Consider the following 13,610-nt stretch of genomic DNA (forward strand, 5'->3'; position numbering starts at 1 on the left):
GGGTGGAGGTGTAGGAGTTGAGTGTGAACAGTGAAGTTCACACTGTTGGAGCAAGGAGGCAGAGGGAAAATTCTTCTAGGATTTATGTTTTTTACCTTCCAATTCTGTTTTAATTGGCAGTAAGTTATTTTTCCTGAAGTGAGTCTATTTTGCCCATTAGAGTAATTTGTAAATGATCTGCTTGTCTTAATACCTGGAGTTTTTCACTTCATTCTCCCCTGCGCAGTTCCTTTTGTGGAGCGTGAGTGGGAGAGCAGCCAGCCAAGGTCAACTCACCACAATGTTGTGTTGACAAAGGCCACAACACTTAATGACTGTCAGCAAGTGGGACTGGACTCCATCTTGTGTCTGTTAAAAAAAATTGGTTTATTCTGAAGATACTGCACCCTTAGGTGCTAACTGTACACTCACTGTGGAAAATATAACCTAGAAAGAAATGATCAATTAATGAATTTAATGAATTTCTTATTTTTAAGTATTTTGAAAATAACCTTGGTCTCAAAGAGAGTACTTTACTTTTGATTGTGCTGTGCTTTTTGTATAAATCTAAAACACTTCATCCATCGTAACTTCCTTAATTACAGAGGGATAGCACTGTCAAAGTTACAGTTAAAAATCAGGTAGATATGAATCAGAAAGCCTAAAAGGGAAAGACTGAATTTCAGGCCAGTTGCTTTCTGCCTGTGAATATGGCTTTATAGATAGAATGTGTTTGTGTAGTACCTGATAGTATAATATAAACATTTGTTTGGCAGTCATAGTATAAGCCACCAGATGGAGCAATGTTGCCATAAGAAATTGACAGTAATAAAAATAGCATGTTTTTTCTTTCTACTTTTGTAATATAAATGCAAGATTTTTTAAGATGGTGCGCCAAAAATGCATAGATCTGTATGGTAGAGGTTGTGACCATTGACTGCAATAATTAGCTGTGCTGAAACACTTTTTACTTTTTCACAATAATGTAACTTAATGTTAGGCCAGTGAAAGTTAGATTTTTTTGTTCTTCTTTTGTTGTGAGGTATTAACCTGAGTTGACAAACTGTAAGAGAATTTGATCTCTTTTTTCTTTATTTTTTTCTTTACTTCTTAACTTCTATCTCTTTGCCTGGGGTAGCTACTTTTCTATTAAATATTTGACTGTTAATTGAAATATTTCTTGCTACAGGGCTTTATAAAGAGAAAAGAGGCAGATTCTGACTATGCCAAAAGCTTCTATTTGGGGATTTTGTTGGTGGTGTGATCTTCTGTTTTTTCTTTCTTTCTCCTACATGTCCTCCTAGGATCTTCTTACACAAGAGCCTAAAAGCATTTAAAATTTGCAGAATGAGAAGATGGCGCGGGCAATGCTGGTACCACCAGGACCTGACAGCTTCTTCTATTTCACTGAAGAATCTCTTGCAGCCATTGAAAAACGTATTGCTGATGAAAAATTTCATTGCCACCAAGAGGAGCCTGCAGATGATGCTGGTCATGAAGCAGATCACCTAGAGCCAAATAATGACTTAGAGGCAGGAAAGACACTGCCATTTATTTATGGTGATATTCCTCCAGGAATGGTGTGTGAACCCCTGGAGGACCTGGACCCATATTACATCAATAAAAAAGTAAGTGTTTTGTACTAAGAATGTAATTAGATACTCCTGTTTTACTATAACCTGATAAATGCTCTGCTGGGAAGTTGGTCAGAGGCACTGGTTGGAAGTATTATGCAGTAGGTGCTATCATGTTAGTTATTTTGATTTCTCTATAAAGACAACTGTAACTCTTGGTAAAGTTGTGCTTTTTAAAAAGAGAAAAGAAAAGACACTTTTCTTATAATGTGTCATATTATGGTATTTTAGTTAATGGATTTTATATTAAATGTCCTGTAATCTCTGCAGATCTGATTTAATGCTGAACCATTTGAAAATTTTCCATCTCTCTGGCTGCTCTCTGGATTTTTGTAAGAAACATGATGCCTGATATTTAGCTTATTACAGACAATTTTAGACAAAATCCTCACTCAGTCTTATGACAGAACAATCACTGTCAAACATTCCTGAAAATATAATAAAAATATTTGTTTTACAAAATTAAAAAAAAAATTAAAGACTAAACCAGTCTTTGTGTTTCAGTATTGGGTCTGTGTTACAGGCAAAGACAAAATCTAAATTGATATATACTGATTCAGTTTCATTTATAGATATACTGATAAAAAGGAAGAAAAGAGCAAGGTGTTTACTTTGGCAAGTGCAGATGAAGGAAAGTTATTTTTATATATGCATGTGAAGTGAAATGATGTCAAGAAGGAATACAAAGCTTAGTTTACATTAAAAAGGCAGTAAAAAATAAGCAGCAAGTGGCTGTTTTATTGTGTAATAAATGACTTGTTGAATTAAAACCATAGAATAAGTTTTTGAAATTAAATACTCAATAATCAACAAAATAGTGCCTTGCAAGATAAGAATTTAACAAAATAGCTGTATTATATCAGTAATAACAACCTAATTAAAGCAGTTTTTTTCTAGTATAAAATGTTGAAGACTAATAATCATGCAGATTTTTTAGTTGTTTTAGTTTTTGTTCTCTTAACTTCACAATCACTATTGACAAATGACCTGTTTCTTTTATAGTTAAATGTCATTGGAAAACAGAAATATTCAGTGTTATAACCTGCTTATTTCCAGATTATAGATTTTGGGAGAATAATCATTGAATGTAGATTGAATTAAGATTTCATTAGATGAACATTTCATTGTGTCTCCTATTTAAAATAAAAAATTATTACATTTATGGTGGTAGCGGTTGCACAAGCAATAAAGTCAAGGAGTTTAAAAGTCAAGGATGTCTCCCCCAAAAGCAGTTTTAACATGCTAGAATGTTTAAATAGTTCTTTGTGAGGTCCCAAAAATGGTTACTTAGGTGCTTTGTTTTGCATTGCCAATTTTGTTCTGAAATGCAAGTAAAAGAGCTGCTTTAAATTTAAAAAGTCATATTTTAATTATAGTTTTAATGTAATTAATACTAGAAAATCTGAAATGCAGATTTTAAGAGCACAGATACAAAGAATGTGTGGTGTAGCATTTTCTTTGCTCATATGAAAATTTAGAATCTGTGATTTCCTTCTGTAATTCTACTGAAAATAAATTTAGCTACTTAGATGTGTGTAAGCAGCCTGTACTATGACAAGGTTTCTAAAATCCTTAATTTCCTAACCCCACTACCCTCATGCCCTTTTTGTCTATTTTTAAAGACATTTCTAGTACTGGATAAAGCGAAGACAATCCACAGGTTCAGTGCCACACCTGCCTTGTACCTTTTATCTCCTTTCAATATCACTAGAAGACTAGCTATTAAGATCTTGGTTCATTCATATCCTTTTCAAGTGGTTTGTTAAAAATGGTTACTGATTAATATTACTAATGTTAACACTAGGAGTTTTGATTTAGTGTTTGAATGTGTTCCTGCCAAAAAAAAAAATATTCTTTCAAAATCAGTTTGGGCTAAGATTAGTCATTTAATCTGCTGATTAAATTCAGAAGAGAAGTCATTAGTAGAGTTCCCTAAGATGCAGTATTGAACCCAACCCTGTCTAAAATCTTTATGGATGATCTGGATGAAGGGGGTGAGTGTACCCTTGGTAAGTTTGTGGATATCACCAAGTTGTGTGGGAGTGTTGGTCTGCTGGAGGGCAGGAAAAGTGGAGGGACCTGGACAGGGTGGATGGATGGGCCAGACCAAGAGCATGAGGTTCAACATGACCAAGTGCTCGGTCCTGCAAATTGACTTCAGATTGACCCATGCAGTGCTACAGGCTGGGGGCAGAGTGGCTGGAAAGTGGCCCAGTGGGAAAGGGCTTGGGGTGCTGGTAGACAACAGCTGAACATGAGCCAGTGCATGCCCAGCTGGCCAAGAAAGCCAGGGGCAATCCTGGCTTGTATCAGGAATAGTGTGGTCAGCAAGGCTGGGACAATGACTGTCCCCCTGTACTCGGCACTGGTGAGGTCACACCTTGGGTGCTGTGTCCAGTTCTGGGCACCTCAATTCAGAAAGGACATGGAGGTGCTGGAACAGGTCCAGAGAAGGGCAGCAAAGCTGGTGAAGGGTGTGAGTCCTGTGAGGAGCTGCTGAGGGAGCTGGGAGTGTTTAGCCTGGAGAAGAGGAGGCTCAGAGGGACCTTACTGCTGTCTACCACTCGCTGGAAGGAGGGTGTTGCCAAGTGGGGGGGCAGGCTCTTCTCACAAGTAACCAGCGACAAGACAAGAGGAACTGGCCTCAAGCTGCGCCAGAGGAAGTTCATGTTGGACATCAGGAGGAATTTCTTCACAAAAGAGGTTGTCAAGCATTGGAATTGACTTCCAAGGGAAGTGGTAGACTCAATATCCCTGGAGATGTTCAGGAAGTTACTGGGTGTGGCATGTTGTGCCATGGTCTAGTTGACAAGTCAAGAGTCAAAAGCTGGATTTGGTGACCTCAGCAGTCTTTTCCAACCTAAATGATTCTGTGATAGGTGTCTTGTGAAATGTCTTTGCATTATTTATGACATTGCTGGTAATAGTAAACTGATTTGTATTATATATGTTGTCAGTATTCTATGTCCTGGTCAATTCCTTGTATATTGTGTTATGCAAATTTGGCTTTTAAAACTGATATGTTCCTTAACTATGGTCAACATTGTTCAACAAGGTCATTATGCTCACTATTTTGGCAAATTGTGTATTAATGACCTGGAGAAATCTTCCAGAATGGGCAAAATATGTAGAGTAAGTATACTTAAATAGGCTAATAATTTTCAAAATGCTTTAAAAATGAAAAGCAAATTAAGAGCTAGACCATGCAGTTTTACTTACTTGTATAATACCAGTATCCACTTTTTCCTGCTCGGAGTTTGGTCATCCCAAAGCAGTACAGTCCTGCAAGCTCTGCGAAGGAAGGAAGCTGTGACATTGTTAACCTTTTTCTCTGAACAAAATGCTGATAAATACATTTCCTCAGAACGTTCATACAAGCAGTGTTTTCATGCATTCTCCTTCCTGAGCTGTTCTTTATCACTAAAAAAAGAAAAAAAGAAATTGGTCATTCCACCCAAAATGACTGGCTTTCAGTGTGGAAGATGCTTTCCATAGCCCCTCCAAAACACCTTCATTTTGTGTAGCAAAATCTAATTATGGGACACACCCACTCTTTAAAGAAAATACCTCTGCTGAGGATTATTCTTTATCATTCTTAAGTCTACGTGGTCAACTGTCAAGCACCTTCAGTAAGTACTAGGTTTTACTTGCCCATGGACTTTATTTCTGATGTGGCAACCATGCTCAAATGTTATTTGAACAAAAATTTTTTTCCATGTTATTCACGGTTATCATTATTAGTGCTGAAATTAAAAAATCTTATGTGCTAGAAACTGCAAAAATATTTTTCTGACAAAATGGAAAAGTATAATCCTATTATCTCACAAAAGAATGGTGGAAAACCAGTCATACTTTATGTGAGTTTATAACTTGTGTTCAGTGCATGTACTAATTACTGGGTTTGAGTTAATTTGCTGTATGCTCATGGTGTATCACTGAACAACACAACAATCTCTAACTTTTGCTTGCATGTTTTCTCATAGGTACACTTTTACTGGAATTTATACTTTTGAATTTCTAGTAAAAGTCTTTGCAAGAGGCTTCTGTATAAATGATTTTACGTGCCTTCGTGACCCCTGGAACTGGCTTGATTTTGTTGTCATTTCCTTTGCGTAAGTATATAATATTTTTTTAAGTAAAATAACCAAGCTATAATAGTTTGGTTGGCTTATATTAGTTCATATTAAATTACTTGTAGCTGGATTGTGCTTCAAGTTTTTCCACTAGAATATTTTAACCTAGTGTAGCACATAGCAGAATTAGTGGACTATTCCACAGTACAGTGGATACCACTAACAATCAATTTAAAATAGGATTTTAAAACAAAAGCAGGTCTATAGGTTTCCTTTTAAATTTGCAGTTAATGGTAAATCTTAAGGGTGAATTTCTTAGGGAAAACTTAATTGAAACATGAAAATATGAATGCAAGTCTTTAACTTATTCCTTAAAAAAAAAAAAAAGGCACCAGGATTTCTGGATTTCAGGTCCAGGTAAGTAGTATAAGCTCTGCCTCAATTCTGAATAACTCTGATTTAATCCTACAGGTATATAACAGAATTTGTAAACCTAGGCAATCTTTCAGCTCTTCGAACTTTCAGAGTATTGAGAGCTTTGAAAACTATTTCTGTAATTCCAGGTAAGAAGTAACTGTGTAAAATAGTAGACACTCTACATCACCTCTATTTAATTTTGTGTGTGCTGTCATTGTGTTTGTGTGTGGAATCCCTCACTACAGATATGTGACAGAGTTTGTGGACCTGGGCAATGTCTCAGCGTTGAGAACATTCAGAGTTCTCCGAGTTTTGAAAACAATATCAGTCATTCCAGGTGAGAGCGAGGTTAAACACTGAGGCTGACTGAAACTGCACAGAAGCTGAACTCATGTTTTTAACAGAAACATTCAGAATTTTGTCTTAATTTCAATTTCATTTCATTTTCTAATTCTGTAAAACAGTCAGCCTCAGAGTTTAATAGTCAATTGCATGAAGAACTCATTTGCATAGCCTGTATATTCCTCCATTTAATAATTTCAAATTTTCTCTCGCACATTAAGGGTCAAAATTAAGTCTGTTTAATGTGAATGTTACATATAAATATTTATGAAAGACATTTGGGATTGAAAATTGTAGAGTTTTGTAAAAGTTGAATTTCTGACAGAGGAATAAGATAATAATGAGTAGCATGGCGATTGCATGATGTAATTATTAACTTATGATGCCGATCTTCACCAAACCCCAAGTCCAACAGAAGATGAAGCATTAGAATGCAGACATTAAAATTGCTACTGAAATAAAATTGTGGTATCTTTGTTTGCTGTTATAGAACCAAATGTTGTGTATTGTAATAGAATACTGGCAAAGGTTTGGAGCAAGAGGCATCAAAAACAAAATAAAATAAACTATTTTCTTTAGATGTAGTGTACATGTATAGAGAGCATGAATTCAAAGCTGTTGATTTGAAGAGCAGGTGCTTTGGAATGTATGCCATTCATTCCCATTCATATTTTCAAATTATTTTTCAGGAATGATGAAACTTGTTGGTAGCTTTTCCTTTGGAAAATGTTTTAAGACTGTTTTATTTAAGCTGTGCATGGTATTTAGTAGTGTCTTGGAGAGTAGATTGATTAGATTGCATTTTAGCTTAGTTAAATATTTAATATTATGATAAAAATCTGCCTCTGTTTGCAGGCCTGAAGACTATTGTTGGAGCCTTAATTCAGTCTGTGAAGAAGCTCTCAGACGTGATGATCCTCACTGTGTTTTGTCTGAGTGTATTTGCACTGATAGGACTGCAGCTGTTCATGGGCAACTTGAAGAATAAATGCCTGTTCTGGCCATCAAAAAATTCAACAGCCTTTGAAACACATGTAGTTCCTTACTTTAATGATACAGAATTGAACTGGGATGCGTACATTAATGACGAAAGTAAGAAATACTGTTGTAATTTGCTAAAATTTGTATATAAACCAACACACAATCACAAGATAATATGTTCTCTTTAGCCTATTTTATACTCTGCCTAAAGATTAAAAAAAACCCGGTGAAATTGGATGGCAAAGAATAGGAATTTGTGTATATTGCATCCCAAACTCATGCTGACGTGATGGCTCTTTCCTTTAACTGCACTTAGAGATGTATGTAGTGGCTTAAGTTAGTTTTAGGGTCATGGAATCATGTGGGTTGGACAGGATCTCCACAGTCCAGACCAACTGCTGCTCAGCTGCAGGTCCAGTTAGAGCAGACTGCTCAATCCCTTGTTCCAGTCAAGTTTTTAGCATCTCTAAGGATTGAGATACCACAGCTTCTTCTGGGCAGCATGTGCCAGCATTTGACCAGTCTCACAGAAACTTTCTTGAAAATCATTTCAGAATTTCCTGTGCTCAAACTTTGATTAGTGGCCTCTTATCTTTCAGGAGTACGCTCCTGTGATGAGTCAGGCTTCATCCTCATTACAGCTTTCATGTTATACTTGCAGGTAGAGTGAAGATCTTCGCACATCCCTCCCTCCCTGCCTGCTCCCTCCCTGGTCTTCTCAAGGCCTCACAAAACCAATTATTTTAGGCTCTTTTTGTATCTGTAGGGTATAAAAAAGGCATCATTCTAGGACTTTATTTTTGCAATGTATTTTTATTTTGTTGCCCAGAGAAGCTGTGGATGCCCCATCCCTGGAAGTGTTCAAGGCCAGGTTGCATGGGGCCCCGATCTATTAAGTGGCATTCCTGCCCCTGGCAGGTGTTTTGGAAACAGATCTTTGAGGTCACTTCCAACCCAAGCAGTTACATTATTCTGCCAGTATTTAAACCCACTGTTGGGAAAACACTAATGGGAGATTATGAACATTCAAAACCTGATGACTTGAACATAGATTCATCCTCACAAAAAAAACCCAAAACCCCAACCTTCTTTTATTTGTACACACGTTATTTCTATTTTTTCTTTAGGTCATTTCTACCGCCCAGAAGGAGCAACGGATTTTCTGCTTTGTGGCAATAGCTCAGATGCAGGGTAAGGTGCACTGAAAATGACATATTATCTGTCTAAACATGTAAAAAATATCAATCTAAACTTTAAAAAGATAATTTAGTTACCTAATGTCACGGTTAATAATAATATGGTCATGGTTCCTAGCAGCTGGACACTTGAATGAATAAAAATGTTAAATGACAAAATACTTTGCTGGAAATTTGTTTTAAAAGCTCATATGTAACTGGAAAATTCCATGTAGCTGGTAGACCTTGTGTTATCAAGGACTTAAGAACATTGTTTGCCATGGGTTTCCTGCCATTTCTCAACTCTAAAAGAGCAATCATATAATAAGCAAATCATATCATTCTATATGCTTATGAAGTATCAGTCCATCCCTTGGTTTTGGTTGGTAATAATTTTAAAACATTCAAACTATTTTAGTAAACATTTAACTCATGTGTCTAACTATGAGATAATTTTGTGTACGTGTATAAATGCACATCAAACAGGCACACATACATGAAAAGAAATCTTCACAGTGTTTTTCTATAGAGGTTTTGGGGACAAGAGGCTCTTCTGTCCTAATTGAAACAGTGTACTTACATTTGATATCAAGATTGCATCGCCTACTCTCAAAACCAATATGAAAAATTTATTGAGATAAAAGTGTCCTTGTGCTGGTTATTTGCTCTTGACAAATTGGTAGAATTTGTTAATTAGGCTCATGTGAAGAAGCCAAGAAATCTGGTATGCCAGCCTCACTGACAAAGTTAAGCATAAAATATGTGTGCTGGCTGTCTTTTTCCTGCATGGAAGTATCCACCTATTGGAATATCTATGTTAAGTACATTTATTATTTTCATTGAATAGATATTTTCAGAGGTAATATCAAACTGTTGATAAAAAACTTTATTTTGTTTAAAATTGTGAAAGACAATAGAAGGAAATATTGTCATCACTTGTTTACTCTCTGGATTATTTTTTAAAGAACAGACTTTTAATTGCCTCACTAATCTTTGAATTGTTTTAAGCCATAAATAGCAGCACCATCCACAGATGAAGCCTCATAAGAAGCTCAAGAAACAATAATTTTTTTAAAATAGTGTTATATGAAATTTGTGTATAGATTGTTTTGCCTCTTTTGTTTTGTTTCCCTCTTCTAGTAAATGCCCAGAAGAGTTTATCTGTGTGAAAGCTGGTAAAAACCCCAACTATGGATATACTAGCTTTGACACATTCAGTTGGGCTTTCTTGTCACTGTTTCGACTGATGACACAGGACTATTGGGAAAATCTTTATCAGTTGGTGAGTGTATTTTTAAAATTGTGGTCAATGTATTACTGGCCCCAAATCAATTGTTCTTATTTGTATTACATACCATTGCTATTGTTAGCCATTTATCAAAGGAAGCAAATTCAATTGCAAAACTAAGCAGATATGGGCACTTGATACAGAATCTCACATGATTTCTGAAGAGGCACATGAAGGGTTTTTTGGTCCATAATTTAATTTTTGCAGTGTATATTTCATTTTGTGCCTCGTTATATTTTCAAAATAGTCAATATTGAGTTTAAAAAGACTTAATGACAGCAAAACCTGAACTTTAATTTCAGTACCCTTAGTCCTATTTTTATAACTTAGAATGCATGACTTAATACAAATTAACTTTCTTACACTAGCTTTTCATTATATGGTGTGTGCAAATGTGTAATTATAATAAATACTATCTTCTCATTAGAGAACTAGCCAATTGTGCCATTTTTAGATCATTTGTTTGTTTCAAAGGGAAAGCATGCTAATACATGGTAAGCATTCTAAGCCTCCAACCTGTGATATGTGACTGACCTTAAGAACTCTGATCCCACATACTTCCCAAGATTATTAGGCATTGAAGGAGGTTTGTCGCAAAGCAGCATGATCCTTAGACATGGTTTTCACCTTCAAGAATGCTCCCTTTATATTTATATTTCTGAATTACAATTACTTCGTAATTCAGAAAACGTGTATGATTTTACTACAGAAGGAAAACCAACAAAGTTTTGAACTTTTCAAAGTCATTAATGCTTGGGAACTGCAGAAGTGATACATTTCTTCACCAGCTGGATTTCTCTTCTCCTCCTATAGACACTACGAGCTGTTGGCAAATCATACATGATATTTTTTGTTGTGGTGATTTTTCTGGGTTCCTTCTATTTAATTAACTTGATCTTGGCTGTGGTTGCCATGGCCTATGAAGAACAAAATCAAGCAACTCTTGTTGAAGCAGAGCAGAGGGAGGCAGACTTTAAACTGAAGCTTGAACAACTGCGGAAGCAGCAAGAAGAAGCTCAGGTATTTTCTATCAAGAATCTGGGCCTTAGTGTGTTCCTTTGCCTGCTATTTGTTAAAACAAAATCAATAATTAAATTTACATATTAAAAAAATGCATTCTTTAACATAACTTGCAAATACTGTAGACTGCTTTTTCTATGCCTCTTTATTGTTTTTAAAATATATAATATCTAAAGTGGTAATCAATTTCTGAACTGAGAACAAAGAGTAGCATCCAAATCAGAATAATAGTTTTAAATGAATCTCTGTTATCTTGGGGTAGTAGCTTGTAAACTTTCATGATGATTTTCCAAATTCTCATCTTAGAAATAATTTCAATACTTTTCAACCCTTGATTAGAGTGTAGAATATTTTCATCTATAAATTTCTGATTCATTTTTGCTACTTGTGCTGCTACTAGTGAATCTAAGACTGGAAGCAGCTTAAGGAAGCTACTTACAATAAAAGCTAGGATTACAATAAAATTTACAATAAAACTAGGATTAGTTTACTAAATTAATACAGGTGGAAGTATGACTCTGTTTGGCTCTTTTGTTTTCTGTTGCATTCACTATAATTAATAAATTTAATAATTTTCAAATATTTTCTAATGAACTTTGTGACTGTAGACAATGTGGGCTGACTCCATGACATGGGTGCTAAGTAGAACTCCATTCAAATTCCATTCATACTACAGAATTTCATTTGTAGCCTTGCACAATCCAACTACATTGTTTACTAGAAGTAATTTGATACAAATCTTAGGAATAAGATTATCTTTCTTTTAAAATGATGTGATTTATAAAGTATCTTGTTAAATAATTGCTGTGGCAGGCAATAGCAGCAGCTGCAGCAGAGATGACTGAGTACAGCTGTGAAAGTGGGAATGCTGCACCCTCAGATAGTTCTTCAGATGCATCCAAGCTTAGTTCAAAAAGTGCCAAAGAAAGGAGAAATAGAAGGAAGAAAAGGAGGCAGAGAGAGCTCTCTGGAGAAGAGGATGACATGAAGGATGAAAAGCTTCCAAAATCTGAATCAGATGGCAGTATCAAAAAGAAAGGTTTCCGTTTTTCTTTTGATGGGAACAGACTAACTTATGGGAAGCCATTTATATCATCCCACCAGGTACTGTGAATAATGCAATTGTAATTTTTGGAATTTGTGAGATTATTGTCATATACAACAAACTTCACTGCAACTTTGCAATGTAAGGCAACAAAGGAAAAATAATGTAGCATTCTCTTAAATACCAACTGTAAGTTGGTATTATTTTCTCAAGTGTACCTTCAAAAAGTGTTTTGTTGCCTCTCATTTTATTATTTAGGACCTGAACGTGCACAGCAGTATTGCATTTTCCTAGTTAATCTGAGATAGAAATGCCTTCTTAATTCATAAAAGGAATAATTAAGTATAATGTATGAATGTAGAAGACTAAAGGTATTGGTATCTTCTAACATAATGCATGATCTTTGTGGATCGTTGAGAGTTTATGTAAAGCTTGGTTTTTCTCTTTAGAGCATGAAAAAACTATGACCTTATATAGGTTATTTTTTTTTCTCTGCAGTCATTATTTTAGGTACACTGTAGATTTACCCATTCAGTTGACTTTCATCTGTAATGCATCTTTGAGACCAGCCTGAGGCAGTGTATTAAAGATAACACTGAAAAATTCCAGGGGAATATAAATTATTATTGTTTTTCTTGTACATAGACATGAATTTTGTATGCTTATCATCTTGAGATGGTCGTTTTTTATGTTTCCTTTGCAGTCTTTGCTGAGTGTTCATGGCTCCCTGTTTTCTCCCAGGCCTAGTAGCAGAACAAGTCTGTTCAGTTTTAGAGGCGACGGACAAGAGAGAGGCTCAGAAAATGAGTTTGCTGACGATGAGCACAGCACGTTTGAGGATAACTCGAGCAGGAGAGGGTCTCTGTTTCTGCCGCGCAGGCACGCAGAGCGGCGCAGCAGCAACATCAGCCAGGCCAGTGGGTCATCCAGAAGGCTGACAGTCTTCCCAGTAAATGGGAAGATGCACAGCACTGTGGATTGCAATGGAGTGGTTTCCTTGGTGGATGGACCACCAGGTCTGTTGTCTCCTACTGGACAACTTCTGCCAGAGGTGATAATAGATAAACCATCGACTGATGGCAATGTAAGAAAGTTTAAAATTACTCCAGGTTTCATGTCCTTTCTTTATTGCATGGACAATGTTTCAAAAATTATTGCTTTGAAAATAGATGGGAAGTTGTGAATGCTTTTGGAATCTTGCTGTGTTGAAATGGGTTTGAAGTGATTTAGTCAAAAGTGAGAGGCTAAAGCATGAAAGAGAATAAAGCAGTAAGTTTTACATACCTGCAAAGAAAAGATGTAAATACATCTGCTTAATGAATCAGATTGGTAATGTTCCATTGCTAAATCTGTTTTTTAGTGCAAAATAGGATGTCCAACTCTAAGCTTCCTGTACATTATTAGATTATTTCAATTTTTTTTTCTTTGTGGTTTTAGTCTCCTTTTAAGTGTATTTTTCTTAGTAAAGAAAAGTCAGTAATATGCATTATTCTGCAGTAAATATGCAGTCAGTAATATGCATTTGTTCATACATTTGGTATTGTGCAAATATAGCATAGTCTTAAAAATTATGTTGACACCTTAAAAGTCCTGAAAGCATTTTTTTCCTCCTGGGTTTCATAGACTGAGTTGCTCACTGCCTAGGATCAGGGTATA

The 13,610-nt window shown here is 35.7% G+C and overlaps 1 protein-coding gene across 8 annotated transcripts in view; it reads left to right on the forward strand.

The window, feature by feature from the left end:
* Positions 1 to 1,328: 1,328 nt before the first annotated feature.
* LOC128938312 (sodium channel protein type 2 subunit alpha-like) overlaps positions 1,329 to 13,610 on the forward strand; it is a 39,529-nt gene continuing 27,247 nt past the window's right edge. Inside the window, exons 1-11 of one of the 8 annotated variants that reach the window (XM_054278499.1) lie at positions 1,329 to 1,607; positions 3,236 to 3,354; positions 4,656 to 4,745; positions 5,597 to 5,725; positions 6,349 to 6,440; positions 7,301 to 7,537; positions 8,554 to 8,617; positions 9,742 to 9,883; positions 10,703 to 10,909; positions 11,723 to 12,013; positions 12,658 to 13,005. In XM_054278499.1, the coding sequence (XP_054134474.1) occupies positions 1,335 to 1,607; positions 3,236 to 3,354; positions 4,656 to 4,745; positions 5,597 to 5,725; positions 6,349 to 6,440; positions 7,301 to 7,537; positions 8,554 to 8,617; positions 9,742 to 9,883; positions 10,703 to 10,909; positions 11,723 to 12,013; positions 12,658 to 13,005 (1,992 nt within the window). In that variant the 5' untranslated portion in view covers positions 1,329 to 1,334. Of the gene's footprint in view, positions 1,608 to 3,235; positions 3,355 to 4,655; positions 4,746 to 5,596; positions 5,726 to 6,157; positions 6,250 to 6,348; positions 6,441 to 7,300; positions 7,538 to 8,553; positions 8,618 to 9,741; positions 9,884 to 10,702; positions 10,910 to 11,722; positions 12,014 to 12,657; positions 13,039 to 13,610 lie in introns of all 8 variants that reach the window. The other 7 variants (XM_054278491.1, XM_054278493.1, XM_054278498.1 and 4 more) reach the window with 7 other exon arrangements.

This window comes from Melozone crissalis, unplaced genomic scaffold (assembly GCF_028551555.1).
Source record: "Melozone crissalis strain CALT ecotype California unplaced genomic scaffold, PUWL_Pcris_2 ptg000023l_1, whole genome shotgun sequence".
Taxonomy (NCBI): Eukaryota; Metazoa; Chordata; class Aves; order Passeriformes; family Passerellidae; genus Melozone; species Melozone crissalis.